A 17,668-nucleotide genomic window follows, 5' to 3' on the forward strand; every position below is an offset into this window, starting at 1 on the left:
AAATAACAAGACACTTTCATACTGTAAGAGACCATTTTATAATAGTGTTTTAATCCATGTCTTTAGAATTTGTGTCGGGTTCTTATCCCTTATAAAAGTTTCCCCATGATAAATTTGCAAGGTATTGCCATGCTTTTCCCATGGTATGCATTTACCAATTTGCCATGCCAATGCTTACCCATGCTTTTACTGTGCTTTATTACTGGTTTAAACTCCTGGTTTTACTAAAGGAATCTTTTCTAAGGGATCCACTGTTTGATCTTTGTAAGATTTCTTCTTTAGGAGTTCAGAAGCTGCTCTTCTGCTCTAGTTACCCATCATTATATGTTGGCTAGACCAGAAGAAGCCATCATGTGAAGCTACCAGCTGTATAAAGCATGACTCCTGACAGAGACAGTGACTGCATTGTGCTGCACCCCCCGAATACCACATGCAAAGGACATGCTCAGAATTTAAAAACAGGACGGCTTGCAGGGCATGTAGAACACAACCAACAAGCTCCTTATTACAAATGGGACCAAACCCTCAAAGAAATGCAATCTAACCACAACACAGAAGCAGCTGGCGTTATGATGTCTTTTGATATCTCTTCCTGCTGTAGTTCTGACCTAGCCTTTTGTCTGTGCGATTTTCAATTCCCCTTTGCTCGTTCAACTACCTGTATGCCGCCACATCATTTAAAAAAGCAACTACAGCTGCAAAGAGGTCTTCAGGAGCATGGCCAGCACACAAACGCACCCACATGCTTGCAAACGCACACAAAGACAGCGCTTCACACCCACTGTGCCAGTATTCCTACCAATGAGAGAACCTCAAACTCTTAGGTAGAAGTTATTATGAAGTTAAAAAATAAATGTTTAAATTGAAGAGCGGCTTGTGAACACCTGAAAGCAACTATGCAAAAAATGTATTAACAAGACATCCCACAAGTGTAATGGTACCTCGAAATGTTCTCCTTTTTCAAGGAAAGCAGTACAGCTGCTGGATAACGCATTGGTAGTAAGTGGATCATATTTGGGGTATCACAGCAGTTGTGGGACAGACTGCTCATTAAAATCTTTTGCATAGTTTTAAATAGGAGAACATTTTCTATTCAGGGACACCAAGATATATAGTGAGTAAGAGGCCCGAGGAGGAAAACTGCGATAACAGCCTAGCCATTATAAATTCACACAGCACTCAGAGACGTCTCTGAAACAAAATCAAATCTGAATCTTGTTTTTGTGGAATCAGTCTGTAGAATATGTTCCATTATCAACCTGAATGAACACACCTCTTCCCTGAATCTGTGTGAGGTACATACAGGACTCCACAGTGTTACACAGAGTTGAATCTGTGTGAGGTACATACAGGACTCCACAGTGTTACACAGAGTTGAATCTGTGTGAGGTACATACAGGACTCCACAGTGTTACACAGCGTTGAATCTGTGTGAGGTACATACAGGACTCCACAGTGTTACACAGCGTTGAATCTGTGTGAGGTACATACAGGACTCCACAGTGTTGCACAGCGTTGAATCTGTGTGAGGTACATACAGGACTCCACAGTGTTACACAGCGTTGAATCTGTGTGAGGTACATACAGGACTCCACAGTGTTGCACAGCGTTGAATCTGTGTGAGGTACATACAGGACTCCACAGTGTTACACAGCGTTGAATCTGTGTGAGGTACATACAGGACTCCACAGTGTTACACAGCGTTGAATCTGTGTGAGGTACATACAGGACTCCACAGTGTTACACAGAGTTGAATCTGTGTGAGGTACATACAGGACTCCACAGTGTTGCACAGCGTTGAATCTGTGTGAGGTACATACAGGACTCCACAGTGTTGCACAGCGTTGAATCTGTGTGAGGTACATACAGGACTCCACAGTGTTGCACAGCGTTGAATCTGTGTGAGGTACATACAGGACTCCACAGTGTTGCACAGCTACCAGGCTGAGATCAGCCCAAACACTGTGTCTGGGAGGGGCCGCCTCCCCAAACTCTCAACTGCAGGGACTCTCCATCCACCAGATAGACAGAGAACTCTACACATTACCAAGGGGAACCGTTTCAGGAACTTCTGTTTTTTTGTTAGAAATCATTTCCCTAAAACTCAGTTGAGGTTCTACTTATGTAAAATATCCATATTTTAAGAGCTGAGTACTGGGGGATAATGGGGACTGCTAGGGACTAGGATGGAGGGAGGCAGTTTAGTATAGTAGTTAGAGCTCAGGCACTGGGAGGGAAGGCGGCAATGCGGTCAAGAGGTTAGAGCTGAGGGACTGGGAGGGCGGCATTGTGGTCTAGTGGTCTAGTGGTTAGAGCGGAGGGACTGGGAGGAAGGCAGTGTGGTCTAGTGATTAGAGCTGAGGGACTGGGAGGGAGGGAGGCAGTGTGGTCTAGTGGTTAGAGCTGAGGGACTGGGATGGAGGGAGGCAGTGTGGTCTAGTGGTTAGAGCTGAGGGACTGGGAGGGAGGGAGGCAGTGTGGCCTAGTGGTTAGAGTTAAGGGACCAGGAGGAAGGAATTTATACTGAAAGCCAGCTCTCCTAGATCACTGAAGGAGGCTGGGCTGGTGTTTGAACACAGTGTTGATTCTGTTCTTCAGCACTGGAAAGTGTGTATTGTTGACACACCAGGCTGCAGCACAGTTTGTTTTGTTCCACAGTCCGGCACACACCCTCACTGTGACATCACCGGCCACCACACCTAGCAACCAGGAATCAAATTACAGAGCATGGAAACCACAGACATCAAGAAGCACTGGTCTGCAGGGGCATGACATTGAGCATCAGGCAACCATTCACACAACAGTATAACACCTCTGCTACCCAACCAGCCCCGTGGACACCAGTCTTGTTGTGAGCTCTGCTTTACTTTAGCCACAGAAAATGCACTCAATCTCTTGTGTTTACAGAACAGTGTAGTATTGTATGTTATGTATTTAACGGTAAAGGGGTTGTTTTGTACCTTTTCTTTCACAGTTGCAATTCGGTTATAAGAACAATTGCTTGAAAATATCTTCTGCTAAATCAGTTGCCAGATCAAGTTGTCTGAAAGTTGCCCTGGTGTACCGTGTGCTTCACCCAGCACCCCAGAGCGAGCGAGTGCAGAAACAGTGAGCTGAATCTGCTTTAACAAAGCATGGTAAGAGATTTTCAACATGTGAACAACTCACACAAAGGGCTAGACTTTTCACCCACAGGGCAAGACAAGCATTCTGTTACCCACAGAACAGCCTTTGCCACAGAAAGGAAACCACTTAGGCAGCTAGGAAACAGAGGCAGCCCTTTCATCATCAGCAAGCTTCTCATCTCACAGCTCCTAGTCATTGTGATGGGCCCAGCCTGGGCTGGCTCCTCTCGTAATGAACGAGTGCTGCCAAGGTTTTACCACCTCCGAAACAACTTAACAGCAGGGGTAAACTACGTCTAGAATGCAATGATAAACTCCGATAGAAGTCTCTCTCCATGGGCTCTGTTCAGAAAGGGTTAACTTAAAGAGTTATTTAAAGACTTTTTTTTCCCACAAAAAGTCTGTTTTTAGGAATCAAATCCAGTTTGACATTTACAAAACTGTTCTTTATCACTGTTAATGCAACTAGTCCAGATCAGTTTTCTGGAATATCAAATTAGATTTTATTCATAAAAAAAAAAAAAACATTCCTTTGTGAATAAAGCCCGATGTCTTCAATGGGTCAGCTGCTTTGAGTGAAGGTGTCTCTCTCAGACCAATAAAAACCCACTGAAGGTATCTTCTCACATCAATCAAAACTACTGGATCAAGCAGGACGAGAACCATAAATGCAAGTTTCAAGCAAGAACTATCCAAGCAGGATACAAGGATGATGGGATGACGCACGGAAGCACAGACCACACTTAAGGAATTTGCCAGACCTGAACTTAGAAAAAAATGACAGCAGGTTTTGAGCAAGCCATTCGTGAAATCATTCCTTATCCTTGTATTTAGTTGTTGTTTGGAATGGGCCCCTAGACCTCTTATCTTCTACATCTGATCTACAAAACAATTCAAAAAAATAAAGTTTAGATTGAGTTGAGCCGTTCCGGAGTCCAACCTTCTTTTTTATAACAAGTTAGTAAGTCACGTGCAGGATGTCTCTCGTAAGAACAGTACAAGCAGACAGACACCACACAGGACAACAATAAGAGAATCCCAACGTGAGTGCAGTGCTGTGCAAGACATGCATGGAATCCTTGCTTTTGTCTAAATGCATTACCAAGTTTCCTTTTAGCGTGTTCAGAATCAACCAATCCCTGTTAAGGCTTTGTCAAAATAATCCTGCATACAGATGAACATGCCACACAATTCTAACTAAAAAAAAAAAAAAAAAACAGCAGTTAGGGTTGCAGCAATGTTAAGGTTTCACACGAGAAAGCTTCTGCAATACCACCACTGGTATTTTACTCAAATGTGACTCTCACAAAGACGCTGTGCAATGGCTATCTGCTATCCAGCTTGTGTGGAGCCCCTCACCAGGAGCAACCCACTGCCTTCCTGTGCTGCAGGTCACAGGACCCCAACTAACCCCACAGTTTGTGTTTTAAACAATTGGAAATAAATGAGACACTATGAACAGCACAATACCAGAAGAATAACTCTGATAAAAAAATACCCGTGAAAAACAGATTATACAGGAAACGTGAGATCTATGAAGTGATGGCGATACATATCACCTGAGATTAACTGGAATGAATTTAAGTACTTTAATTTACACTGAACAGGCTAGAGTTTATATATTGGGGTGCCACTAAATATTGAGTTAGTGTGCAACACAGGTGACAGTGTTAATACTATCCCTGGTATGCATGTTGTACAGATCTCTCAACACAGGCTGCATCGTCTTCTGCAGAACAGCTTACAGGATGTGCAGGAAAGGCGTGCTAAACCACACTCTGTGCCTCGGTGTGCACTGAAGACAGGCAGGCAGAGACAGACAGACAGGCAGGCAGAGACAGACACAGGCAGGCAGAGATAGACAGGCAGAGACAGGCAGAGACAGACAGACAGAGACAGACAGGCAGGCAGGCAGGCAGAGACAGACAAACAGGCAGGCAGAGACAGACAGACAGACAGGCAGGCAGAGACAGACAGACGCAGGCAGGCAGAGACAGACAGACGCAGGCAGAGACAGACAGACAGACAGGCAGAGACAGACAGACAGGCAGGCAGGCAGGCTCATTTTTCTGTATGGTTTGAAGTCTTATTATTTCACACCTGTTTTTCTCCTCAGTTTGTCTCATAACACTCACTCACTGTGGTAATGTCCACAACGCTCAGGAGAACTGAAGGTCAGTGAGTGTCCTCTAACCGCCATAGCACCAGGGTTCATTCGCAAGCATGGCATTACTGTGGACATATTAAATGCTATTTAACACTGGATCATAAAATACCCAAAACCAACAGCTATCAGCTCTGGGAGCATTAGTTCTGGTCACTGTATTATCATACTGAGAATATTTTGGTTCTTCTGTATTTTTTGTGCTAATATTTCAAATAGAACACTACAGACAGGCTGGTGCATGCTGGGACCACTGGAGTGAGTCTGAACTCCAGCACAGGAAGTGATTATGCACCAGGAACAGGGGTGCAAATCTGGTGCTACAGCGCTAGATTCTAGCACCACGGTACCTCATAGATCGATGCTGATAGTTTCTCTCAGGCGTCCACAGCCATATGCACTGTACACACTGTGCCTACCATTGGTTTGCAAAATTTCTGCTTCACAAGTGTGGACTTGCATGTAATGTCGTGCAATCGGTTGGCATATAGAATTGTACTGTTTACTTAGTGGTAGTAATGAACAAACGGAAGCAGATACGTTTGGTTGAAGCTTCAAAAAGAGCAAAAAATCTCTCTTCTGATGATCCAGAAAGAATGTCAGAGGGGACAAAAACAGTCAAAGCACCTGCCCGTGTTTCTGGCACTAATGACAGTGGAGTTTTAAAAACAACAGTAAAAGCACCTGCCCGTGTTTCTGGCACTAATGGCAGTGGAGTTTTAAGCGCCAAAAATACATTGTCGGTATTGAATCTCAGTCCTGCATGATCTGAATTCTGCTGCTCTTCCAGGATTGAACACATTTTAATTTGATCAGTGTCTTATATTAAAATGAATTATACATTTCCCTAATCATTAACACATCATTTCCCAGTTGTATTATTATTATTATTATTATTATTATTATTATTATTAATGTTTTATTTTTTTATGCCACGCTTAGGGGGTGAGTAATGATTTCATTAGTTGTTGCGATTGCGAGAGTCATGATTAGAAATGGAACCAGCATTAAATATTAGTAAGCTAGTTTCTTCCCTCGTTTAAGTCTGTATTTCACATAGGTTTATTTGTATCTTTTATTGTTGTTGTGGACTATTTGGCTGCTGTCAGTGTGGTTGCTGTTCTGTCTCGATGGCAGTGCGCTGTGTTTATTCATTTTTACAAAAGGAAACGCTGATGCGGTTTGATTGCAGTTTTCTAATGTGACAGTGTAGGTGCTGTGAAACTCAGGAAAGAACAAAAATGCAGCTCTCTGATTGGCTGAAACACTTTCCAGCATGGTGTTACAGATTTGTTATCAGCATGAGAAGGGATGTTGATGTGGCTCAGTTTTGCGTAAGTATTTCTGGCAATGCTCCTGCACACGACCCACCCACACTCATCCACAAAACACTCAAAACAAAGGGGGGGGGGGGGTGATTAGGGTGTGATTTGATATTTGATCATTTAGCACCAGCAGGCTCTCTGGTGCTAAGCTTTCAGAACAGTTTAGCACCTATTTTCAAAATGATTTGCACCCCTGAGGAAGCAGCAACACCTCTTCATCGATAGCACTGTCTTTGATACACCTGCACAGTCCAGACTGAAGGATTGCAGTTCCAGACCCCTCTGCAGTGTTGACAGGAAACACATTACCTTACCTCAGCAGATTACAATCCCAGTTGTTTTTTATAGTTCCATTTTTACATCGTGGGTCCTCAATCGGCTGGAGAATACTATCCGCTTTGTGTATGAGCACTGCAGTGTCTCCAGATCATGCTCCTCTGCAGCAGCAGTGCTGATGCGCTGGATGATAGGAGTGCCACCGTGTTGTGAAAAAACCAGCCCTGTTACATCGCATACACCATGCAATGCACAGGCATGAAATACTCTTTCAGCTGGTGAGCCATCCTCAGTAAAAGTGGGGAAACATCATCCCCAATGAACAAGGATGTGCAAACAGAAAACCCAAAACAACCGGGATTATGTTGAGAAATATATCGCTGCGCTACAGACAGCACAGGATACAGTTTCCTGTTACGCGAGTTCCAGCATGGTCCGGATCATTCTAATAGCACGACTCGCACAGGATTATGGGAGCAGTAGGGTCTCCTGAGTGGCGCATCCGGTAAAGGCTCTCCGTGTGACATGCAGGATGTGCCCTATAGCCTGGAGGTCAACGGTTCGAGTCCAGGCTATTCCACTGCCGACCGTGGACGGGAGCTCCCAGGTAGCAGCGCACAATTGGCTGAGCTCCGCCTGGGCGGGGGAGGGCTAAGGTCGGCCAGGGTGTCCTCGGCTCACCGGGTTGAAATAAAAATAATTGGTCATTTCAAATTGGGGAGAAAAATCGGAAAAAGAATTGGCGATTCCAAATTTAAAAAGAAAAAAAACAAAGAAAAGGATTATGGGAGCAGCACTGGGAGCATGGGAAGGGCATTTGTCCAGGTGTTTGCTAAAGGGGGCAGGGAACAGGAAACAGTAGATATGAATCAACTCTGGCTCACGTCCCAATTCCCAACTGTAAACGCTGACCCGCCCTTGCAGTGCCTTCATCAGCAAGTATGATTGCAATGCGTTCTACTTCAGGATGTTGTAGTTCTGGATGGGTTACTCATTAATCTACTCATTTTAGGCACGGACTGTGCAGATCTAAACAACAACACCACAATGCCATCGGGTATCAGGCAGCAGATGCCACTCTTATATCACAGCATCAACTGTGAATCAACCCTAAAATCAATCTGCCAGCTTCTTCATTGTGCCTTGCTGTATTGAAGCTACAGTTTGTATCTATAGGCAGCGAATACCAAACAAATACGCGATTGGTCAAAATTGATTTTATTATCCACCCTAACCAGCCAATCGATACTTTGCAACTACAAAAGCAGATTTCTAACAAATGGGACAAATTTTAGTTTGATTTTCAAACCTGTCAAGTTGTTAATGTGTTTTGACCTATTCGTGGCCACATCTCAAGACCAGGGCCATGTTGTACTGAGTTAATTCTGCCAGCTTGCATCGCATGTGTAATATTAAAACCACTTTGGTTACAAGATATTTTTTACGCGATTCTTCCTGGTGACATATTTGAAACAAATAACGATTACTGATACTAAACATCAATACAGAAACATCAAATATGAGAATAATGAGTCATTTAAAATCAAGTCTTTGAAACTAACCCAGGGATGGAAATAAGACTCCCACACCAGTTTGATCCATTCCTGGTTTTACTAGGAGTTTAATTATAGACACACCTGAGCTTGTTACCTATACAGCTGTGGATAAAAATGTTGCATCACCTATAATTTTAGGACTGAGACAATTAAAATATAATATTATATATATATATATATATATATATATATATATATATATATATATATATATATATATATATATATATGAACATAACGTAGATATTTTATTCAACATCATGTAATCAAAGAAACTAGTATGATAATGCAAAAGTCAACCGGAAGCCATCATAGTAGTACAGTATTTCATGTTAGATTTCGAAATGTCACATTTTGCAACTTGTCAGTATATGGAAAACTGCAAAGCGGTATGTAATTCAATATGTTAACGTAACATTATTCAGCAGATTTCATTCGACTTTATGAACCAAAATGAGTTCATTCTATAGGGTGATGCAAAATGTGTGGCCACAGCTGTACACTGAGGCTAATCAGACTCCTAATACAATCTAGAACGGGTGAAAATGCTATGCAATAGGAATCCTATTTCCATCCATGTAACCTGCACATTAATAAGGGAGTCCTTTCATCAAAGTGAAGGCTTTTAATCCTGTGCCAGTATCTCTAGCATGAACAGCCTAAAACAAAGCATGGAGTTTGAAAATGCAAACGTGCAATCCGACGGGACTGTGACATTCAATTACAAAACATTCAAAAGTAAAACTAATGGAGCCGGAAGGCTGTTACTGGGATACAGCTCCCAGTGAGTGGTTTATAAAGTAGTAAATATAGGTGTCAGCCTTTGTGTTTATAAAGCAGCGAATGTACAGTGTATGGCAGTTTATTGCCATTCACTATTTAAATGCTGTATCGTGCTGCATGTAGACATGCAGTCTCCTACACAATGGGATCTCTGTAATCTCTAGAAAGAAATTACAGCTGAACCCACTATTGCAGGACCCAGCAAAGCAAATGGAATATTCATCTTGCAAACACTGCAGGGCTTCTGGAACACTATTCCAGTATTCCATTATTCCAGTAACTTATCATGGGAAATAGCTGTTAATCTGTTAAGAATAGCGCTGGCTTTTTCCCCTGCTCCCGGACTGATCTCCTTCCAGTGACGTGTGAGACACAAGCAATGGGACAAACGTCTGTGCCTGTTTTGAAACAGTGAAGGACTAACCTGTTTATGACTTTTTCTTTCAAATAAAAATGGACAGCTTGCTGTATTCTTTATGCACTTCTCACAGGCTTCCAAAGATCTCGTTTCAATGCGTTTTCATGTGAAAATCACCATCCTAGTGGAGGCTACCTTGTGCTCCAGTGATATTTAGACAGTGAATATTCCACTTCATCATTCTACACCCAATTTCACATGAAAGGTGCCTCAGGTACTCATGCAAAAATCACAATGTCAAAGAAAGAAATGCACCATTTAGGCTGCCTGGACTGTATTAATTAAAGATCTGCATTATTAGCACAAATGCTTCCAGCAGATTAAAGGGATCTGGTGAGGGGTGGGGGGGAAGCTTGTTACCCACCAGTACAGCATCAATTGCTGTTGGGGAATGTAAACAAACTGGTATGTCAAGAAGATCTGCTCAGTAACAATAATTCACTCCTTCAATAACCCAATCACACATTTGAATATGAAAAGTCAAGCAGACCGGTCTCTCTGGCTATCTGTTTTGAAATGTTTGTCTACTTGTCTTACGGGTTTATTTGAACCTATAGCCCTGCCGGGGAACACTGTTTAGAGCATTTTACAGCACTGGAGGATCACCCTGGATCCAAGCACCTATCTGTGGTTAGGCCCGGGATTACAGGACTGATTCAACCCAGCTAGACTCCAGTATGTCCAATACACAGCCTGATTCAATCAAATATAGAATCGTGAAATAAGCAAAGAAAACTGGAATCCAGTGGGGAATATCTCGGCTTGGAACTCGTCCTGAAGCCAGTCCTGTCCTTATTAAAGCCCACTTTATTTTTACACTTACCATAGTTTACCCTGGTTTGCCATGTTTATTAATATGCTTTACCATGCTTCCCTGTGTTCTAACATGCTTTCACTGTGCTTTATTATACTTTGCTAAGCTTTTACTATGGGAAGCTTTTATAAGGGTTGGTTTCAGAAATACATTCAATTATTATTTAAATGATCAGGAGACGGGAGTTTGGTGTTAATAAACTGTTTCTCCCTTATATCTGTACAAACTCCTATTAACAAAGCTTAGAGACTCTGGTGACACGTATTCATGCTGTGATAAGTTCATTCGGAGTAGATTTACCAGTGACTGGTCGCTCAAACTCCTGGCACCTACCTACTCATTTCAATAATACAACCTGAGCAGGGGAGTTCTGAAACCCAGGACTGGGTGCAGCAGGGCTGGTGCGAGTTTCAAGGTCTGTACTTTAGTGGAAAATAAAAGCTGGCAGCGAGTACAGGGTGTGGGGAAGCTCTTTACTTCAGCCACTCAAGATCCATGCTGTACCTGCTGAATACAAGGAGCACATGGAAGGAAATAAGACTCCTATTGCAAAGGAGTTTCACCCATTCCAGGTGTTAATGCAAGTTTGATTAGCCACAGTGTAGAGGTAACAGGCTCAGGCATGTCTTATTACATTGATAGTGAAACCAGGAACGGATCACATTGATGAAATGGGAGTCTTGCATCCCTGGAGCGTCACACTCTGTCACCATTCCCACTTCATCAGCTCATCAGAGCGCTGCTTCAAATGAGCACTGTGACCCACTAGAGAGGAAAGAACCCGAATCAGCACCTTAACACTACTGTATATAACACTGTAATACTGAGAGAACACTACTGTATATAACAATGTAACACAGAGAGAGCACTACTGTATATAACACTGAGAGAACACTACTGTATATAACAATGTAACACAGAGAGAGCACTACTGTATATAACACTGAGAGAACACTACTGTATATAACACTGAGAGAACACTACTGTATATAACAATGTAACACTGAGAGAACACTACTGTATATAACAATGTAACACTGAGAATACTACTGTATATAACACTGAGAGAACACTACTGTATATAACAATGTAACACTGAGAACACTACTGTATATAACAATGTAACAGAGAGAACACTGCTGTATATAACAATGTAACACAGAGAGAACACTACTGTATATAACACTGAGAGAACACTACTTTATATAACAATGTAACACAGGGAGAACACTACTGTATATAACACTGAGAGAACACTACTGTATATAACAATGTAACACTGAGAGAACACTACTGTATATAACACTGAGAGAACACTACTGTATATAACAATGTAACACTGAGAGCACTACTGTATATAACACTGAGAGAACACTACTGTATATAACAATGTAACACAGAGCACTACTGTATATAACAATGTAACACTGAGAGAACACTACTGTATATAACAATGTAACTGTGACAAGGATGACCGAGGTTTGAGACTCAGAGACAGTTTTAAAGTTCAAAATAAAGCTTTTTAATAAACAAAAATACAAAATAAATAGGCACAAGGGCCAAACAAAAAGGTTTCAAAAACACAAAACAATCAACACAAAACAAAACTTACAAAATAAAGCTTCCAGGCTGGGCGTTGCCTTCACTGGTTTCAATAACACAAACAAAAAACACTCTTCTTCTCCTTCCAGAACTCTCTCTCCAACTGGGAGGCTAAGGCCTCCTTTAATGCCAGGTGGCTAAGTCCATAACTGAATAATTAATTGACTGACTGCTCCCACCTGAAGCAATCAATCTGGGCAGGGAGGAGAATTTAACTCCTTCCCTGCCAGTATTTCTAAGGGCAGAGCCCTGCTCTGCCACAGTAACACTGAGAGAACACTACTGTATATAACACTGAGAGAACACTACTGTATATAACAATGTAACACTGAGAGAACACTGTTGTATATAACAGAGAACACTACTGTATATAATAATGTAACACTGAGAGCACTACTGTATATAACAATGTAACACTGAGAGAACACTACTGTATATAACACTGAGAGAACACTACTGTATATAACAATGTAACACTGAGAGAACACTACTGTATATAACACTGAGAGAACACTACTGTATATAACAATGTAACACTGAGAGCACTACTGTATATAACAATGTAACACTGAGAGCACTACTGTATATAACAATGTAACACTGGGAGCACTACTGTATATAACAATGTAACACTGAGAGAACACTACTGTATATAACACTGAGAGAACACTACTGTATATAACACTGAGAGAACACTACTGTATATAACAATGTAACACTGAGAGAACACTACTGTATATAACAATGTAACACTGAGAATACTACTGTATATAACACTGAGAGAACACTACTGTATATAACACTGAGAGAACACTACTGTATATAACAATGTAACACTGAGAGAACACTACTGTATATAACAATGTAACACTGAGAATACTACTGTATATAACACAGAGAACACTACTGTATATAACACTGAGAGAACACTACCGTATATAACAATGTAACACTGAGAACACTACTGTATATAACACTAATACTGAGCGAACACTACTGTATATAACAATGTAACACTGAGAGCACTACTGTATATAACACTGAGAGAACACTACTGTATATAACAATGTAACACAGAGAGAACACTACTGTATATAACACTGAGAGAACACTACTGTATATAACAATGTAACACACAGAACACTACTGTGTATAACAATGTAACACTGAGAGAACACTACTGTATATAACAATGTAACACAGAGAGAACACTACTGTATATAACACGGAGAGAACACTACTGTATATAACAATGTAACACACAGAACACTACTGTGTATAACAATGTAACACTGAGAGAACACTACTGTTTATAACAACACTGAGCACTGCACGTTTGAGCTGATGTTGTAACCAACATCTGACAGCAGGAAATGAAGGGGCTGTTTCAGACCACAGCACTCTGCTGACAAAACAACATCGCAGCTCACCATGAAAAACAGGAACACAGTGACACTCACTCTCACAGGTCACAGTTAGCATGCCACACCTGACTAAGCGACTCCTCGGAGGTCAAACTGTGCTTCAAAAACAAAGTGTTTCACTCCCCACTGCCATGGCTGTAAAGTCAACATGAAAGCTATCCGTGTAACAATGGCGTACAGAAATAGCACGTACATAATGACACAGAATAGGAAATGGCAGTTAACAGTTTCATGAAAATTGGGTAAGTGGTAAATGAGGTGTTGGTATCATGGTAGCGTTTATTAAAATGGTTGATTTAGGGTATGTGGAATAACTTCTTGTGTTCCCAGGACACATGTAAGCGTGACATATGGATGGACTTATGTGCAGACAGACAGACAGACAGACAGACAGACAGACAGACAACTCCATGTATCCCCACTCTGATGTGCTAAATGCAGTTAACACCACGTTTCATCACAACTGGATAAGCGTTTTTCCAGAGTAAAGTGTGACACACATACTGGTACGCACTACAGACGCATGCACAAGCGTGGTTTAAAAATATATAGAACAGAACAAACAGCCCCCACACCCTCCCAAACTGGGATGATCAAGACAGATGTATTTTGTTTCGGGACAGCGTTATCCTGTGATCAAACACAAAGGAAGCCACGCAATGTCACTGAAACAGAAAGGATGTTTTTAATGTTGTTTTAAAAGCAGCTGGTGCAACCTGGTAATCCTGTGTTCTGAGTGGTGTCTAGAAATATATGGGATTAAAAGATCATTTAAATACGATGGGGCAAGGCCATTTAATGCCTTATAAGTTAAAGCAACACCTTAAAATCTATCCTGAATGGGACTGGAAGCCAGTGCAGAGATGCTAGCACAGAAGTAATGTGATCTCGTCTCTTAGTCCCAGTTAAAATTCTAGCTGCAGCATTTTGTATAAGTTGCAGTCGAGATATAACATGGCTATGAGTACCAGAGAATAGAGCATTACAATAACCAATTCTAGAAGATACAAAAGCATGCATCAATCTCTCAGTATCTGAGTGGGAAAGCATACTTTTCAATTTGGCGATATTTCTTAGAGGATAAAAATACATTTTAGTAATATTCCTGATGTGTGTCTCAAAAGAAAGATTTGGGTTGAAGATCACACCCAGATTTCTCATTTCATCTGCAAGTTCATAAGAGAAGCCACCAAGGAGTAAATCAGGCATATTACTTTTTTGCTTCTGAGATCCCAGAATCTGCTTCTGTTGTATCTGAGTTTAGCATTAAAAGGTTTTCAAACATCCATTTTAGCAAGACAGACACTCAAAATATTTAACAAATTGCAACCTGTTCAAGAGATAGGTTGTGATAGAGAAGGTGTGCCCGTGTCCGAGGAGAACACATCATTAACCACTCTAATAAGAACCGAAGGTGTGCCCATGTCAGAACAACACATCATTAACCACTCTAATAAGAACCGAAGGTGTGCCCGTGTCAGAGGAGAACAGCACACCATTAACCACTCTAATAAGTGCTGTCTCAGTGCTGTGAGAAGGCTGAAACCCAGACTGAAATTTCTCATCTACGTTATGAACTACAAGAAACAGTACTTTGAACCCTAACTATTGTCCCTTAAGCTTGCAGTAAAAGCTGGAACGGCTCAAACTCCTACACAACGGGTCCTAAAACATGCTCTGTGTATAATGCTAACCCCTGCTGGGGAGATGAGATGAGCTATTAACTATACCACTGAACCTGCTCTGACCCCTGGATCATTTCACAGACAGCCCCAGCTCTTACACCAGTTCAACATTCCCCAAGACCCTGCCAGAACTTCCCCAAGACAGCCTGCATTCTTTCACAGGGCTACCTGGCCCAACATTTGTTTTTAGTTTGTTTCTGGAAATGGGATGAATAAACTACTTTAGGTATCAATATCTCTGTCAATATGTAAAGCAGACAAATGGTTTTAAGAAGTTGGGATCCGAGACTCTTAAAAACAGAAAATCTCCTTCCACCTACTGGATTTAGAGAGGTGCCCAATAACTGGAATGAAGGGTTTGTTTTTGGTTTTTCCTATTTATTTCTGATTATCTACTGTGAGTGTTAATTAATCAGCAGGTACATTGCACACAGGAAATCTTTAAATTGAGTGAACCGGGAAGTTGCATGTTAATTTATAAATGCTACACAAAACGTTATAGATAATAACCAGATTATAATAGTACGGTATTACAGGGCAAGTTATAACCTGCAAAAACGCTTTCATGAATATCTAAATGCCTTCGTTAATACTTGCTTTGCTGGGACACGTTTTTCAGTGAGGGGTAGCAGGATCCCACAACCCCACTAGAGCACCACACACGCACACGCACACACCACTCTCCCGAATACAAAAACGTCCTTCAGGGAAACATAACTCCAAGAAATACAAGGTGATCTACGATCCATGGCAGTCACGCTTTTTTTCACTTTACCGTATGCTGCAACGTCAGCAAGCATGTTATTGCACAGAAAGCTACTTACACAACACCAACAGTGGTTTCCAAATGCGGTTATTTAGACAAACGTGCGTTGTTTGCATACTGCGTTTCCTGATCGTGCAGGGCCATAAAGAGTTGTATTACGTCCCCTTTATTAGACAGGTGTGGGCTTATAATGTACTGGTATTCCAAAACAGGCACAAACTATAATCTAGAGGAGTCTGGCTACTGCACTTGCTTTTCGGCAGGTGTGTCTATAAAGGTTACGACGTTTGCCTCTGCTGCTGGTGGTGGCATTCATAACCACAATGCAAAAGTTGAAAACTGCTAGTCGTGGTAGTGCGGCACAGCAGGGTATTTGATGCCCTCCTACCTCTCGTCTGTGTCGGTCTCACTAACGTGCCCTTCTTGGATAGGAAGTCCGGTGGCAGGTAAGCCTCGTCCCAGGTACGATGGCAGGTAGCGCTCTACGAAACGAAGCCGTCCGTGTGAGTGTGAGAGACACAGTCAGATAGACAGTACCTCCGCACGGAGCCGCCCACCTGCACTCTGTGTGCTGGCAGTAAAACACGAAGCGGAGCTCGGAGGAATACGGGTGGATTTTAAAAGCCTTTTTACTTACTTTGTTCTTTTCAAAAGGAGAAAAGTTGCAAAACTGTAAACAAACAAAGCACGTATTTAATGCAAGACATTTTAAGAAAGCTAGGTTGCTTATTTCTCATTTCAGTGTGATAAACTGTTAACCTTTTTGAGTCCAGTACTTTATTGAGAGGTGGCCTATCCCATGCAATGCTCTTAATGGCTGAAAAGACTGCACTGGGTAGGGTTAACCCTTTTGACAAGAATTATTTCTCAACGTTTATTTTACTATTTCTACTTTTATACTGGAATGAATCATTAATTATCCTTTTCAGGTCGATAAATATTATGCTGGTTGTTTTTAGTTTTACCCTGCCCCTATGGAGAGTTGGTAAAAGTTTAAAACCTCTTTAGAATTCCTATATTCATTCAAAGGGTAACATTCATAATACTACCATAGCATTGACAACCCATTAAAATCTTGTGTCTTGAGCTAACCTGCGCTCAGCGTACGGTGGTGACACTGCATTGCTGCGCTGTTGGAATAAAAAACGTTATCGTTTAGTGTCCTTGGAAAGCATATTGAAATCCCGGGACGCACTCCTCAAAACCGGACGATCCAGGGAAAACATGAGACACGTGGGTGGAACCACAGTAAATAACACTAGGCATGTATGAACAGAATATTGCTGAATGAAAAACGGTATTCTTGAGAACCTGACCTTTCAAAGTGGTTGTACAAACAGGTTACTGTCTAAATATTGACAAACTGGGATACAGACTCACAAACCGTAATCCTAGCTGGAATTGTAAAACATTATAGACAGGATTCATCAACAAACGTCTAAAAAAAAAAAAAACTTTGCAACATTTTTAAAGAGCTTTCGTTTCAGGTTTCCAACGATGATGGCCCGTCTGGAACCCTGGTGCACCAGCACTGGTGTATGCTGGTCACAGCTGGGGCTCTGCTAGTTTTTAGATGGTCGTTCTGGGTTTTTTTTTAATTAAAAATCTCACCAAAGTCATCTGTTTGTTGTTGACACTGCAAAACAAATCGATTTGCTGTAAACCGTGTCTGAGATTTTTTTTTACCCGCTGGGTGCCCAGTAAGAGGACAGTAACTATAGTTTCCAATT

The 17,668-nt window shown here is 41.6% G+C and overlaps 1 protein-coding gene across 3 annotated transcripts in view; it reads right to left on the bottom strand.

Annotated features, from left to right (window-relative positions):
• LOC131701552 (synaptotagmin-like protein 1) overlaps positions 1-17,076 on the bottom strand; it is a 37,433-nt gene extending 20,357 nt beyond the window's left edge. Inside the window, exon 1 of one of the 3 annotated variants that reach the window (XM_059000216.1) lies at positions 17,031-17,076. In XM_059000216.1, coding sequence (XP_058856199.1) covers positions 17,031-17,061 — 31 coding nt within the window. In that variant the 5' untranslated portion in view covers positions 17,062-17,076. Of the gene's footprint in view, positions 1-15,996; positions 16,246-16,326; positions 16,522-17,030 lie in introns of those variants that run through there. The other 2 variants (XM_059000217.1, XM_059000215.1) reach the window with 2 other exon arrangements.
• Positions 17,077-17,668: the final 592 nt, after the last annotated feature.

Source organism: Acipenser ruthenus, chromosome 25 (assembly GCF_902713425.1).
Source record: "Acipenser ruthenus chromosome 25, fAciRut3.2 maternal haplotype, whole genome shotgun sequence".
NCBI classification, from domain to species: domain Eukaryota; kingdom Metazoa; phylum Chordata; class Actinopteri; order Acipenseriformes; family Acipenseridae; genus Acipenser; species Acipenser ruthenus.